Source organism: Crotalus tigris, unplaced genomic scaffold, assembly GCF_016545835.1.
Source record: "Crotalus tigris isolate CLP2741 ecotype Arizona unplaced genomic scaffold, ASM1654583v1 scf7180000019364.2947544272:3078424, whole genome shotgun sequence".
Lineage (NCBI taxonomy): Eukaryota > Metazoa > Chordata > Lepidosauria > Squamata > Viperidae > Crotalus > Crotalus tigris.
Window position 1 is genome coordinate 1,196,915 of NW_024097500.1, and position 16,361 is coordinate 1,213,275.

At 48.1% G+C, this 16,361-nt stretch overlaps 1 protein-coding gene across 1 annotated transcript in view; it reads right to left on the reverse strand.

The window, feature by feature from the left end:
• Nucleotides 1-15,665, reverse strand: part of RASGRF1 (Ras protein specific guanine nucleotide releasing factor 1) — a 30,152-nt gene extending 14,487 nt beyond the window's left edge. Inside the window, exons 1-6 of the mRNA XM_039361988.1 lie at nucleotides 15,131-15,665; nucleotides 6,234-6,340; nucleotides 4,213-4,360; nucleotides 1,930-2,022; nucleotides 923-1,176; nucleotides 103-182 (exon numbers count right to left, since the gene is read on the reverse strand). Of these exons, the coding sequence (XP_039217922.1) occupies nucleotides 103-182; nucleotides 923-1,176; nucleotides 1,930-2,022; nucleotides 4,213-4,360; nucleotides 6,234-6,340; nucleotides 15,131-15,394 (946 nt within the window). The 5' untranslated portion in view covers nucleotides 15,395-15,665. The remainder of the gene's footprint in view (nucleotides 1-102; nucleotides 183-922; nucleotides 1,177-1,929; nucleotides 2,023-4,212; nucleotides 4,361-6,233; nucleotides 6,341-15,130) is intronic.
• Between the last annotated feature and the right edge of the window lie 696 nt (nucleotides 15,666-16,361).

The following is a 16,361-nucleotide window of genomic DNA, read 5'->3' on the forward strand; positions in this document are numbered from 1 at the left end:
CCCCCCGGATGCCTAGAAAATAGACGCCTAGCACTTTGCTGAAGGTCCTACATGTTTGGTTTAATCTCGAACTGGGTAAACAGCAAATTTCTTTACACTCACCAAGCACCAAGGTTGGCCAGCTAGAGATGCGTGCTTTTAAGCCCTGGTAAAAGATCTGGTGTAAAAACATGATGGTTTCACTAAAAAAGAAAGAAATACGGACCAGGAAGTTAGGAACTGAAAACCTGGCACTGGAGGAGGGGGCAAGTGTGTTTGGCTTATCCCCTGTGAATACTCATTTTGCTGGGAAGAAAATGTTAGTTGCCCACAGGCTGTTCCACAGTGCACAGCAGAGGAGGAGAAGACGCACACTGAGTTTTTCCTCAACCAAATCTCTGCATTGGTCTTCCAAATCAAAGGAAAATTATCTCCAAATCTTAAAGTCTGAGAGAGCAGCCAATCATGGGGGAGCATCACCCGCTTATGAATTTGTCATCCCAAAGCTGCTTTTTCACGAGACTATGACCTGGATGACTGAGAATCTTCATAGACATTTGCTTGTTTGTTAAGGAAGCGCAACTGGAATCTGCCTTTCCTGAACCCAAATCCGTGGTTTCACAACCTGTCACCTTGGGAATGAGAGAGTAGAAGTCTAGACCTTCTTCAGAGAGAATGCCTTAGAGATCCTCTCAGCTATGGCCTCCAAAGAGACTTGGAAGATCCCAGTTGAATTCCACCCCTTTTCTGCTCAATCTCAATTCCCTGCTCCTAGATTCCTGAGAAAGAAACCCCTCCCGCCCCCCACCCCAGGTTCCCTGACCTGTTTTAAAAGGGCACGAGGCAGGGCACTGACCGGAGGGCAGGCGCCCAGCGGTCTGATGACATTTATGAGCAAGGGTGAAAGCAGTGGCTTTCCTTGGCCAGACTCCTTCCTACTCACCTGTTCAGGAAGATGCTGCTGACATCGTCATGCGTGATGGGGGGCTTTTTAGAACTGGCCGCCATCCTCAGTGGGCGCAGGAAATTGTTGACGAGGATGTGCAACTGCTGCACGTACTCGGCTTCGGCTTCCAACATGCTGAAGACCACCTGGTTCCTCTTCCGCATGCTGTCAGCGTGAGGGGAGCGGATGTAATCCTGGATGATGGTCTTCCATTTCCTTCTGCATAGCCACCCCCGGAGGAAACTCTGGACCTGTTTTCAGAGAGGAGATTCCAGATTATTGCCTGTCAAACGCAATCCCAGATCCTTCCCTGGATCTATTATCTGGCAGTCAGATCCTTCCATGGGAAATCTTGTGTTCAGTGTCTTGAAATTATTTTTGGCTTTTGAACATTGATTCTCCAAAGTCTTGCATTATTTTCATCAACCATTTTGGTGCAGTTTATGGTTCTGCGATGGTTAATGCTCCTTTATCTGAGCCATATTTAAGCTTATACAGGTAGTCTTCAACTTACAACAGTTCATTTAGCGCATTACAAAAATTCAGACACTTGGCAACTGGCTCGTGTTTATGACAGCCCAGTCTCCCTGAATCAAGAGTTGCAAGACCATGTCCAAAGGGCTGGGTGAAAGCGCTCCTCAAAGATGAGCTTCTAGTAGGGAAGATGGCCAGAAGTGGGCTGCCGCTGAATGGATGCAGAGCAAGGTGAAGCCCTGAACCCAGGGAATGCTCCTGAGGCTCACTTTGGGGGCCTGGTGGCTCAGTCCCCGGACTGAGGATGTGACTTGGAATAGTGACTGATCAGGAGGAGCTGGCGGGGGAGGGCTCACGTCTTAGGCAATGAACACTTGAGTCTTCCAGCAATATGCTGGGGGGGGGGTCCCTTCCGGCCCTGAGGAAAGGAAAGAGGCCTTCAGGAGTGGGCAAGGAGACTTATCACGGGTCTGAACGTGGGCTTTTCCTCCACCCCCGTGATGGAGCTGGGGGCAAAAGTGGCTCCTCACCTTCTTGATCTTCTTGATGTCGATGTCATCGTCGTTTGGCACGTTGGCCTGGTTGGCCTGGATGCGCTCGTGCTCCTTAAGTAAGGCGGCCATCTGCCGGGACGGAGAAAAGTAGAAACAGGCTCAGGCAGGGAGGGCAGCGAAGGCCAGACACCACCGGGCTGCCTTCCTCAGGCACAGCCCAGGCTTACTTTGGAGGTAGGCCTTATATTAAGAGCATGCTGAAAAATGAGGCTAAGGCTTATTTTCTGATCGGGTCTTGTTTATGGGGAAACACGGTAGCTATAATAACCAATAACTACTATAGCAATAAAGAGTCCTGCTTACAAGAGGCCAAAGGATCTATTTTCTGTGCACCAGACACCAAAGGTTTAGAATCCTTCAAGCAACGAGGGAGATTTATTTATTTATTTATGAGACTTATATACTGCTTTAAGTGCAAGCACTCTCTAAGCGGTGTACACCAGTAAGCAATGTATATATATATATTTACATTGCCCCCAACAATCTGGGTCCTCATTTTACCTACCCCGGAAGGATGGAAGGCGGAGTCAACCTTGAGCCGGTGAGATTTGAACCGCTGACCTGCTGAACACAGTCAGCTAAAGTGGCCTGCAGTACTGCACTCTAACTGTTGCGCCACCTCGGCTCTTTATTGAGATATTGGCTCAGGGCAGAATCAGAACTGGAGCAAACCAGAGGAACCTGCTAGTTCAGCTGCTGCCATTCGGATCATGAATTCTGAGAGAGGAAATATGGCTCATCAGGATGAGATGACCAATCCCGACCTTCACTGGGCAGTCGGTGGCCAGGCAGAAGAAGCAGACCGGGGAAGGTTGCAAGGAGCCGTGACTTCACCCAGGGTGACCGGACAGAGGTGCCCAGGTTGAGCCAAGGGACTTTCATGAATGGGAGGAGGCTCCTTCTCCCCCTTGTAGCCTGGACTGGGCAGGGCAAGGAAACAGGGGTCAGCGATGAATTTATTTCTCCTGGATGGGTCACCCGGAAAGGTAGAAAGCAAACCTAGACATAAAATCTGAAAGTGTGCAAGCAGCACAGCACTCAAATAAACCAGAATAAAACCAGTAGGAGGAAGTAATGGGGCAGCGAAGTTGCTATCTAGTGCTACCACTAAACCTCAGGAGCTGCTTGTGGCGCTGAGGCAATTCTGCGCTTTGACTTCCCTGCTTCTGAGTCCTTCTTCCCCCCAGCAGCAAATGCTCAGCGGCGAGCAAAGCAGATTTACTGTGGAAGAAGGAGAAACCAGGGTGCGTGGAACAGCTTCCATAAACCTCTCCACGGGCCTGGTGTTCCAGCTGAGATACACACACAGAGCTTAAACAGAGGCCTTCTCCATCTTGCTAAACAGGCAGAGGTCGCCTTGGGTGCCTCTGACAGCCCACAATGCCTCCATCCCAGAGATGAAACAAACTGCCCAGGCAAGCCTTGCCCAGAGCTCCGCCTCTGGAAGACTCACCTGGCCTTTTGGGGAGCACACAGGGCAGCCTATTTAGAGCTGTCTAAATAAATCATCTTGGGATCAAAACAGCCCAACTCCAACACAATCAATGCAATCTTTGGTATTTGCATATGCATATAAGGGGCCATTTGATCTGCACTTCAAAGAGCACAAATGGAAGCGCAACAAACATTTGAATGCAGAAGCTCCATAATCAATCAAAAAGGTTGAGATTACGCTTTGCTTGGCCTTTTTAAATAACTGTCACACTTTCCTAGAGTCTCCTACTGTGGACTTCCGGGCTTAAAGAGATTTACAGTCTAAGCTGTCAGAATACAGACAAAGGACATTTCCAGATATTATGGAGCCAGATTTTTCCAAAATCCCTTGATGTACAATTTTTGTCCTGCCAGAACTATACTCTATTCTCTTCCAGACAAATACTGCAATTTTTTGCTATCCACGGATACCGTGTCTGCCCTTAGGTCTCAGGAGCTCCACAGAGAGGGTTTTTCCAATCAAAACCAATTGGGTCACAATGGCTTTCAACACAGGAAGTTCCCTGTCCCAGGAACTCCAAGTCATGGAGTCTCGTGACCCACTGAGTGCCTCCCCAGATGCCTGTTCAGGATCTGCTCACCATTTGCCTCACCTGTGCATCAGGAACCCTCTTGCTGGCAGGAAGCCAGGCGCTTGGAGGCGTTTGGCCAGGGCCCCTGCACGCGAAGCAGGCGGCATGACGGAATGGCGCTCAAAATAGCCACATACCCAATTCCCTCGCACTTCGAGCTGCTGGCAGCACGTTTTGAGGCTGGGCTCCCTACCTCTGATTTCAGGCGCTCTGTCTCTATTTCTCCATCTTCAATTTGTTGCCTGAGTTGCTTGGCAACTGTTTTTTCGGTCTCCACAATCTGAAGTAAATGGAGGTACTTCTGCATTAAGGCTTCGTGCTCTGTGGCGAGAGTCCCGTAACTGTGAGAAGAGACGGCAGAGATAGAGGAACTGTTAAAAGTTGTCCTCCTTTCTGCCAGCTCCAAAAACCCCCCAGGCCTGACATTTGTGATGCCCCCAGCCTCGCTGCACAGCAACAGTGGGCTCCCGGGCCAGGCTTTTCCTGTGGAGCAAATTATTTTCAACCTGATAATTCACTTCCAGCATCTTTTCTGATCATCTGCTATTGCTAAGAAGTTTTACGGAATCATAGGATTTGGGGACAGTTGGATTGGAAGCAACCTTTGAGGCCCTCAGATGCAGCCCCCTATTTTGTGCAGGAATCCAAATGAAAGAACTCTGCCAAAAGGCTCTTTAGCCCTCCTTCGGCACAGCCTTCAATATGCAATTCTTAGAGGTAGCTATCAAGCAGGAACAGCTTTTATTTCTTTGTTTCTTTGCTTACTATGTATTTATATTAATTTATTACATTTGATTGCTGCCCATCTTATCACAAGGCTACTCTGGGCAGCTTACAAGGTTAAAAGCAGTGCAACTTTGTGGGATCCACTATTGTTCAGACCCCCACAGAGGAAATAGACTTTGAACTGCTAAGCAAGAGGGTGAAGAATGGATCCCTGAAGGACAGAAGAAAAGCAGCTATCCCTGGCCAGAAGACAAGAGGGCTGAGAGTTGCTGATCTATTGCTACAAGGAATAGAGACAAACAGATGCTGACCAAATCCATTAACATATGAGGACTTTCCATTTCCAGAAATTATACTTTCTGCTACTGCATGTGGAGACAAACAATTCTGTCAAGTGCAGCTACAATCTTTTCATCATAGACTTCAAATCTTAAAGACAGAAGGTTAAAGTTTTAGGGGATCATGTAATTTTCTTGATCATCCTTCCAGTAACTGGATGATACCTGATAAGAACAAATAAAACCTAGGGTGCCTCTACCCGTCACTTGTTCCCTTTTTTGTTTTATTACTTTAGCTAATTTATAGAGCCACCCATCTCACCAAAAGAGATTCTGAGCTGCATACAACAAAACTAAGAACAAAAGAAATATGTATTACCGCTTTATAAAACCCTAGTAAGACCACACCTGGAATACTGCAGCCAATTTTGGTCACCATATTACAAAAAAAATGTTGAGAATTTGGAAAAAAATTCAGAGAAGAGCAACTAAGATGATCAAAGGCCTGAGACTAAAACATACAAAGAATGGCTATAGGACTTGGGTTTGGCTAGTGTCTAAAGAAAAGAAGAAATAGAGGAGACATGAAAGCAGTGTTCCATTATCTGAGGGGCTGCCACAAGGCAGAGGGGGTCAAATTATTCTCCAAAGCACCAGAGGGAAGGACAAGAAACTATGGTTGGAAACTGATCAACGAGAGAAACAACCTGGAATTAAGGAGAAACTTCCTGACAGTAAGGGCAATCAACCAGTGGAACAGCTTGCTTCCAGAAATCTTGGGCGTGCCATCACTGGAGGTTTTTAAGAAGAGACTAGAGACAATCACCTGTCTGAGATGGTACAGGTTCTCCTGCTTGAGCAGGGGGCTGGACTAGAAGACCTCCAAGGTCCCTTCTATTCTATTCTATTCTATTCTATTCTATTCTATTCTATTCTATTCTATTCTATTCTATTCTATTCTATTTAAAACCACTATCATTATTGATTATAAAAGCCTTAAAACTATTAAAAAAAGCAAACCAAGAATTCTCAGAGTGGCTGCTTGTGGACAGCTCATGAAAGATGGAAGCCCCCTGCGTGCCCCCTCCCCCACCAGCCCCTCAGATAATGGGAAGCAGCAAGGCAGCCCTTCCCTCCAGCTTCTCTCCCTCCCTCAGGCTCAGCCTGTCAGGAGCTGTCCTGGGGAGGCATTGCTGCCAGAGGTCCTTACCTGGCATGACTGATAGCTGCTACCCACTCATCACAATCCTTGGCATCCTCGGTTCTCAGCTCCAGAGTTTTCTGGTTCTCATGATTGAAGTTAACCGTAAAATAATGCTATAAAAATAAAGAGAAATGGTCTTTCTGTTATTTATTATTACATTCATACCACCCCATCTTTTTCTTCGCAAAGATTCAATATGGCTTAAAATAATAAAATTTATAGAACATTAAAACCAACAAACTAAAAATCAGAATCACAATAAGTGTCAGGGCTGCCTCCAATCAATTCCTAGGAAAGAAAACCCTTGGCTCCATAGATTCAGAGAAAAGGTACTTTTACTAAGAAAGAACAGAATGCGGCAAAAGCCAGGCAAGGTCTGAAGCCAACACACACGAAAAAGACAAATTGAAAATAACCCACCACCCAATAGTCAGGCAGACGGAGTCCAATCATCGGCCAGGAAGAGGTTTTGGGAACGTCTCTGGTCCAGATGCTCCCCACCGCCCTCGTGCATGCCATTCCCAGGACGGCTGGCCTTGAAGATGTTGAACAACCCAGGCTGGCCTCTCTGAGTCCAAGCCTCACCTGCATGCTTCCCCTCCCAACAAGATGAAATTCAACAGAGATAAAGCAAATTTTTACTTCTGGTTAGGAAAAAATCAAGGGTCAGGATATAGGTTAGGTTAGGGAAAATCATAGCAGGCAACAATATATAGAGAAAGAATCTTGTGCCTTGCTGAATCCTAAGCTGAATATGAGCTAACAGTTTGATGTATTTGGGAAAACCACCCAGCCAACCGCCAGATGCAATCCTGGGCTACTTCAACAAAAACATCAAGACAATTCTTTTTTTTTTTTCTACAGGCTGTGTTGGTCATGAAGGATTTTCACTGAAAAATTGGCACAAGTCAGATGTGCAACCAAGACAACCAGGGACTTGGAAGGAGTCACTTATGAGGAACGACTGAAGGGCAGGGCTCAGCCTTGACTGCAGGATGGAGGACTTTGGGGAGAGACGTGTCACAAGATGGAGCACAAAGCTGTTCCCTGGGAGAGGATCAGAAAGTACAAGGAAAGAGATGTTGGTGGAACATGAGCAAGAACATCCTGAGGTTAAGAGCTGTTGCACCGTGGAAGAGGCTGCCCTGAGGGGTGTGGAGTCTCTGCAGTGCAGAGAGGAATCAGGACGGAAGGTCTGAAAGGAAACTTAGAGGCAACTGCTGTGGATCTCAGAAAGGCCTTTTAGCACGTCATCTTCGATGTCTTGGGTATTGCCCAGTGCCATTAAGATGCATTAACTGAAGAGCTATTGACCTATAAACTGCAGTTCCACCACCAAATACCAAACGATTACATGACTGCACTGTATGCTGTGAGCCTTTAATAGTTTTTAATAAATAGCTTTGATCGGATATTAATTATTGCTTTAATTCTAGACTTCATGGACGTGTCAGCCTGTTGAATAAGCCCTGGTGTTTGGTCTCAGCCAAACAGAGGGGGGAGGCCCCGGTTTGTTTCAGGCTGCCTTGTCGAGGAGCTGAGCAGACTTAGGACAGGCTATTTTTAGCTTCCTTTGGCATTTATTCTTGTTGTGTTAATTTTCATCAGGGAAGCTTCTAGCCCAGCAAAAGAGTTCTTGCAGTTCATTTGCTCTCCTTTCTACAGTCTCCTAGGAAACGGAATATTCTGGATAGCCACAGATTCAATCGATTAAGTGGGGAAACAAGCAAGGAAGCACTTAGCTGCCCCCTTCTGCTTCCACAGCTCTAATCAGTGGAGACTCCAAATGCAACCTGGGGGGAGATCCTGGCAGGCAGAGATCGACCCCCAGCTCCCACAGTGGTCGGGGCTGCCAGGTGGTGAGCACAGGGGCCTTCCTTGCCAGGTTGAGACTGCTCTGGGCAATTGCTCCACCTAGCACTGCTCACCGCATGTTCCTGAGCTTCTAAACAGGCGGAATAGGGGTGTCGGCATCTTTGCCAAAATAGGTCAAGAGGCTGCTTGGAAGGATAATGGCCACATTCTAACTGAGCGCAGCCACGGCTCTTGCCCTGCGGACGTCCCAGAGGAGTCCAGAGAGGGATTGCCACCCAATCAGCAAGTGCTCAGGTTACCTGGGCTTTGCTCTGCCTGATTAATGGCTTGGGACCAGTTTCCTTTTCCATAACACTTGGATCACTCCCGATACATCTCCGCCTTTTCCCTCCCGAGGCCTTTGGGTTCTGTGCTGAGAAAGAAAGTGCGACAGAAAAAGCAAAGAGCAGATCGTGGCTCCCTTTGCTGAGCCTAGAAATGTCACCTAGACCTACACAAGAGACGTCGGAGCTTTGCGTGGCCTTTTCTCACTGACCCCACCTGCTATGAGACAGAGCACTCAGCAGTTTGGGGGGAACTAAGGGGTAGAGCTATGCCAAAGGATGGCAGAGCTCCCTGGAAGTGTGCCAGGTCATGCCAATGGCTCTTGAGATGCTGATCAGCCAGGTTTTTGCACTGGGGAGCTTCCAATTATCTCTGTTCCCCCCCCCCACACACACACAATCTGGCTTGCCTGCTTCAAGGGCATCCTGCTGGATACAGTTTCAGCAGCACCCTGGAAACATTGCGGATGAGGCCAAGGAGATGAGGGTTTTCTCATCTAAATATAGCTCTTCTCACTGGCACATGCTGATTACGTGAAGGGCAGCAAATCATAGCACACGTCTATGCCAATGTGTGCAGGGCCTTATCCTGCAAAAGATATGCCGTTCTTTCTGATCTTAAATCAGAACTGATTTCTGAATTGATGAAAGGACAGAGGGCTGCATGTCTTCTGCTCACTTCCAAATGCCTCCATGCTTGCACAGGGACAGCTTCCCAAACCGAGGATCGACAGGACTAGCACCTTTAATCTACTTGGTAACGCTTCAGCCAGCAGTTGTGCCTGTACCAGAGGACACATAAGGGTATTTATAGATCTTGAGCTTTGGGGAAAAGGGAGGGCTGTGCGAAGCATGAACAAGAGCCAGGGGGAGGAAACAGTGTTCCTCTTGCATTCCTAGAGAAGGAATAGGCTATGCCTTGAGAAATCCATTTCCTCAGCCCAAGAGAAAATAGAGAAAGGACACTCTAAAAGGAGACTTGCAAGACTTATGGTGTGCATCTCCAACTTCTGAGCACAACTAAGGAGTCCTTTGCAGCAAACGCAGGCTCCGGTGCCTGAAGGAAAAAACAGCTAGGAACAGTGAGTGACTGTCTGTCAGGTCATAATAAAGAGCAAAGGCATGCTGGATGAAATAAAATATATATAACAAAAGGAACTGGTGTTCTCTGTGTGTGTGTGTGTGTATGCATGCGCACACGCGCGCGCACACACACACACACACACACGCAAGTGCCTATAAAAAAGAGACAAGAAGGACAGCCAGAAATGAGAAATGGAGAAAGTATTTTGTAACCCTGGAACTCAGAATCAAATTCAAACCCTAACCAAAAAAAAGAGGTGTTTAATCTTCAGTTGAGGAAAGAGATTCTGGAAAGGAAGTCAGGAGAGTGGATCCCTGAAGGGCAGAAGGAGTCACAATTCATCCTGCAAAATGGCATACCTGGAAGCTGCTGATTCCCTTCAATGTGGAATAAAAATGAAAGATGACAATAAGCCCAGTGTCTCATGAAACAAGTTTGTCTCTCAGGAGCACAGATTAGCAATGTGACAGAACAATTTCCAAGATTTATCAAGCTGACTGTCAATTTCCCCTTTCTGCTATTCTATATGGGGAAAGATGATTCTGCAGTAACAGCTAGAACTGCATCATTGTGGATTCTGGAAGGAAATCAATATTCTGGAGTTTCAGGTGGTTTCTCATTCAGGAAAAGGGAAATTGCCAGTTAAACTGAGCAGTTAGACAAAGGCCGTGGACAGTAGAGATTTGTTTTCAGGAGCCACTGTCTTGAACGATTGGCTGCGGGGCACAAGGAGTAGTTAAAAATGTGTGGTGAAGTGTGGTGACCCTAATCAGGAGAATTTTAGATTTAATCTTTTGAGGTACAACTCCAACTAAAAACCTTAGATAAATACTTATGGGCTATAGTAAGAGGAGGAAGAGGAGGTGGAAGGCCAGGGAGAAAGGATGAGCAGGGAGGGAAGGGACCATAGAAGCTTTTCCATGTTGATGAAGAAGCCTTTCTATTGAATCCTAGAACATATGATTGGGAGGAACCTTCTAGTCCAATCCGCTGCTCAAGCAGGAGACAGTAAACCATTCCGGACAAATGGCTGTCCAACCTCTCCTTGAAAACTTCCAGTGATAGAGTATCCACATCTTCCAAGGTTGTCTTATTAAGATTGGAGATAAAACTCCAGAAGAATTTGAAATAAGGATTTGTATCCTGCAGAAATAAAGGAGACAGCATAATTATAACTATCTCTTCCTATTACACAATGAACAATCAAGAATATTCCCAGCTCATGGCATTATCCATCACAATATGGGAAATATGATCAAATGAGATCATATTTGGAGAGTTGGTAGGATGGCTCTCATGACTGAGAAGGAAGAAATGAATCTTCTTGAAAAGAAGTTATAGAAGGAGAGGAGGAGGAAGAGCAGCAGCAGCTGAACTATAAAATCTACAGTTCAATTCAAGGAAAAGTACTTGTTGGTGCTGTTAAAAGTATATTGTTTAAAGCATTCAGAACAATGAATAAAAGCAATGCTTATAATTGCTATCTACTACTGACAATTCAACTACGGAAAAAATATGGAAATGATTACCAAAAGCAAAGATCTTTCCAGAGACATGAAATGGTAATAATGGGAGACTTTAACTGCCCTAACATGTGTTAGCAGGCAAACTCTGCCAAGCATGGCCCTTTGAGGAAATCCCCAACTTACTATTTTGCTGGCATTTTCTCTCTCAGAAGGTAGAAGAAAGTACATGAACTTTAGCTATCTTTGCTTTACCTGACTCAATCAGGAAATCTTACTAGGCCAAGTGGATGCCACAGTAATATTAGGATAGGGAACCATGTATGGAAGATTCTCCTAAGGAAATCAAACTCATGTTGAAAGTATGTCTACCAGAAAGTGGGTTTTAATCCATACAGAACAATTAGATGTAAATGAGAAGATGAGCACAAGGTGGACAGAAATTAATTAAAAAGGAGATGCTAAAAGCACAGACTATTCCAAATGAGTACCAAGGGAAGACAGCCAAAGAAGCAGAACAGAAGAGGGCACATTCTAGAGAAAGAATCACAAGTACAGCGGGAATGTCCAGAATTTTACAGAGGTTGTTAGAAAGTTCTGGTGCTCAGAATGAGTTGAAGGGAGCAGAGGATGCTCAAAAGAAGAAAAGGGTTTGCTGACAATGCAAGAAGAAGCAGAGTCAAAACCAATGGAGCCCAAGCAAGGCCAGCAGAGAGCAAAGAAAAGGCAGGACCCTTGGCCCCTTTAGTGGACCTGTTGTGTGAGAAGAGGCTGGCATTTCTAGGTTGAGGAAACAGGGTTGTAAATTCATCTTGACAGAAATCTAATCAGGAAATCTCTAAACCAGGGGTAATCAACCTTGGCTCTTTTATGACTCGTGGACTTCAATTCCACAAGTCATAAAAGAGCCAAGGTTGACTACCCCTGCTCTAAACACTTTAAAACTCCAGGGCCTGCTATGTTGCATCTTAGAGCACTGAAGGAAACACCTCATCATTGGGCTGGTAGTCGATCAAAATTCTGGCAAAGATGATGACAGGGACCCTAACCCTTACCCCAAACTTTCAAGAAGGGAGAAGGAGAATAAATCAATAGCTGATAAAGCAATTGATCTATTAAATATCTAAAACAATACATGGAATTATTGAATCTAGCTTGATTAACATTTAACTGTTAGATGTTAATTTAACAATTGTTATCTCATATTTATAAAAGTACAGAGCTAATATATCAAATACAGACTTAATACAGGTAGTCCTCGACTTATGATCACAGTTGACTCCAAAATTTATGTTACTAAGTGAACTGAATTTTGCCCCATTTTACGACCTTTCTTGCCACAGTTATTAAGTGAATCACTGCGATTCTTAAATTAGTAACACGGTTGTTAAGTGAATCTGGCTTCCCCATTGACTTTGCTTGTCAGAAGGTCGCAAAAGGTGATTATATGACCCCGGGACACAGCAATCGTCACAAATAGATGCCAGTTGTCAAGCATCCAAATTTTGATCACATGATCATGGGGATCCTGCAACAGTCAGCAGTTGGACTGAGCTCCCTTCCAGCCCCCTGCCCCTCCCTCTGGTGCTGTTGCCTAATAGATTGGCAGAGACATGCACACAAATGCATGCATGCATATATGCATATAGGGTGCCTATATCAGAAAGGCCAAAGTGAGGCGAGAGAGAGGCTGCTTAAAGAATAAGGGATAGGAAGAAACCAATGCATTTTCAGGGAATTACAGTAGAAGTCACTGGAGCGTTTCTCTCTGCATCCCGTTTGCCTCTGCAGCAAGAAGCAGAGAGCCAGGGGGTTGCTGAGTCCTTCCTGCCTATTCAGCTGGCAGCCGTTCTTTGGCTCTTAACAGAATAACCGAGCTGGAAGGGACCTCAGAGGTCTTCTGGTCCAACCCACCTCTTAAGCAGGAGACCCTATACCATTTCAGACAAATGGTTGTCCAATCTTTCCTTAAAAACCTCCAGTGTTGGAGCACCTACTCTGGCTTTGGAAACTGCTTAAAAGGTAGCCATGCTTTCTCCTACTCATGACTTACACTTAAGCAGAGCTGAGACGATGACCCATCACGAAGACTCAGAAATGGTCCCCAGAACATGTACATATACATGGAGCAGAAATAAGGCAGAGTGGAATAAGATTCTGCAATAATTAATTGCAGGGAGTCCTTTAATTGTAATTTAATGCAGTTGTTTTGGTGTTGATCTGAGACAGGAAAAATGCTTTGAATAACCAAGATGTGGAAGACTATTATGTCCACAGAAAACTTGAGAAACAGATAGTCCCTTGTGATCATCTGTAGCAAAAGATGATCTAGGACCCCACAGTTGAGGGGGGTTTCCCAAAGCGCCCCTGAGGAAGTAGGGGCCAAGAAAGCAGTAGCAGCCAATCCTCCAAATGAGCTTTCTTGAGAACCTCACTGGCCTGGCCTGAACTAGACGTCTCCTGCCATGTGGTCTGGCAGCTGGCCACTTGGGCCAGAATGAGCAGTTACTAGAAACCGGCCCAGGTCAGGTCCTTCTCCACCTGTTTTCTTCCTCTTGGTTCCTAAAATACCAGCAAGGAGGACATGCAACAGGGGAATGGATGCCCTGGCATTCCTATCAAGGGAAGCTGTGCAAGCAGCAGACCAAGTGACCCACCTTTCATCTGACTCCAGAAGACGCAATGTGGTTCTCTTCCTGAACATGTTAAGACTAGATTTCCTCCTTTAGGCAGTCTGGAATCTCAACAGTCTCACCCCTTTGGGATAATATGGGAATGGCCTGGGCTACCATTCCAAGAGTGTATTGAGGTAATGAAATGCTTTGAATATTTAAAAACACCAAATAAATATTGCTGCCGAGATTATATTGGAAATGAATGGTGAAAGCAGAAAAAGGTTTTGAAAACAGGCTTTCTATATAGGATACCAGAGAGAGAAAGAGAGAAACACCTCACCACAAGAGGGTGAAGTGGAAGAGGCAGGCAATCTGCCCATCTGCCCCTTGGCTATAAAATCATTCCCATTTGGGAAAGGAAGGTCTGCCTTTCTGGTGCCCCAATGTCAACACCTTACTGGAGGACAACGCTATCCGTGCGAGGCCCCCTTTGCTCTTGGCTCTGGCTGGACGATCCTTTCCTTCTTTAATCTACCAAATCTACAGAGTCATGTGAGGCTCCTCCTTGTCATGAGACACCCCCCCACCCCCCCACCCAGACTCTTGCTTCCCAATATCTGCACTTGCAAGCTAGCCTCCGATATGGTCTCCTGGGTTACTGAGTATGCTGGTTCCAAGTAGGATCAGTTCTTCAAGGAGCTTCACAAGCTCTTCCAATTTGCAGGGCTGGGGACAGAGTCTGGGGGTGCATTTCCAGCATGGAGCTGAGGTTTCTCTCGCTGTGCAGTGCAGCCCAGGGGGCAGTTTGGAACTCCTGAGCAACTGGGCTGAGACTGACTGGCTCTGGGCCCAGGAGATTAGGAAATCTGTCAAGGCTGGGCTGCTTGCCAGCTTTTTGCCACTTCAGGCCTGTGGGCTGGCCTGGGCTGGCTTGAGGGAGGGGTCGAGAGAGGGTGGTGGGGCTGGGGGAGGCAGATTTGAAAGAAGATGGGAGTGTGAATGGCTGCAGATGAGCACAGCCTCCTCCTTTCCTCCCCCAGAAAATCAGGAGGAGTCTGTTAGCACTTTTTAAAGTTAACCAATTTTATTAAAAGGCATTTTATTGACCCTTTTAATCTGAAAAGATGTTACTAGACTTTTTTTTTTTTTGCCACAAAGACTAACAGAGCTCTCCTCCTACAACATCCTCCACCTGGAGCATTGTATTTTAGTATGCTGACTAATTAATTTTATAAAGAAACAGGCAGCTTCATTTAACTTATTTTCTGGCTGGATGTCTCCAAGATGGGGAGGGGAAGCTCCTGCCATTTGAGCCTTGGGTGCTGAAGGGGGGAGGATCAGCTTCTGATGCAGCTCATTAGGCAGCAAAGGGGGGGGCAAGGAGGTTTGGAAAGGGGGAGGATGGTTATCACAAGCCCTTGGTGGTGAAGTCTGGGTTTGCCTGCAGCCAAATGCACCTGAGACATTCCCGAACATGATCTCTCCCTGCAGAGGGGCACCCCCAAAGAGGCTGGCCTGGCTCAGAGTCCACCAGCCCCTCTCCTCTTCTCCAGCAGTGTGCCCTCTCCCTCCCTCCCCCCTCCCCGACATACTCCCATCCCACCTGCTTCTCCAGCGGATCCTTGGGCTTGGGTGAAGGAGCTCTGTCGCACAGGCACCCTTCCAACAGGTAGAGGCCAGCCGGCCGGGAACTGGAGTCATTCTCGAAATAGAACAGCATGTTCTGAAGGAGGGCGAACCACTTGGGGTGCCATTTGGTGTTGTCGGAGCTCCTCTTGCTGAGGTAGCCCCGCGGGGCCCCGTCCTTCTTGGCCAGCAGCCCCAGGTAGACGGCGTGCCCGTCGTTCAGGCGCAGTGCCTTCTGCATAGTGCGGGCACAGGGAAGCTCACAGCCACAGCAACCGCAACGTCGTTCGGCTCAGCGAAGCCCCAGCAGGCCGGAGCCCCGCGCGCCGTCCGCCCGCCTGTCGCATGCCCGCCGCCGCCTGGCTCAGCGCGGTCCGGCCGCCTCCAGCTCCGCGATCACCTGAGCGGCAGGTTGGCCGGACAGCGCCGCCGCCGCCGCCGCCGCCAGCTCTCAGCACCGCGGACAGCGGAAAACTGCGGCAGCGCCGCGGCGCTGGGAGGCTGCGCGCGCCCCGCCGGCCCGCCCGCCCGAGGAGCACCGCTCCCCTCCTCCCTCCCTCCCTCCCTGGTGGCCGCGCGCGCCGCAGGAGGGGGGCGGGGCCGGGGCGGGGCGGGGCGGCGCAGGTGGCAGCGGCGCAGCCCGGGAAGCGGCTCCCTCCCGGCCGGGGCCCGTCCTGGCAACCGCGGCCGCCGCGCGGCTCGTTGCCCGAGGCTTATCTTGAGCTTCCCTCTGGCGCCTCCCAACGCCAAGGAGCCGCCCCTTCCCCACGCCTGCAGACCCGGCTTTTGGCGGGTCGGGTCGAAAGGGGCCTCGCCCGTGCGAGATGGGGACGCTGATGCCCCCCCCCCCCGCAGGGGAAGTTGGCACTCCTCGCCTGCGTTCCCTGAACCCCGGGGCCATCTGGCGGCCGGTGTGCCGCCTCAGCCCAGCTGGCGCCTCGTCCGCGGGTGGCTCTGCGCCTCAAGCCCCGGGGTAAAGGAAGGAGCAACGGGCGGTCCGCCTGCTGGGGGGGGGTGTCAGCGGGGGCGGCTAAGAGTTCCGGGCTGAGGCAAGAAGATGCCCAGGAACAGCCGCTGAGCTCAGTTTAGTCCAGTCTTCAGAGGCGGGAAAGACGCGGCCGCCTCCTTCCCGCCAGCCTCCAGGCCTCCTCTGAGGAGGCCATCCAGAAGGCCACCTTCCTAAATCCCCCCAAACTCAGCCAAAGCAC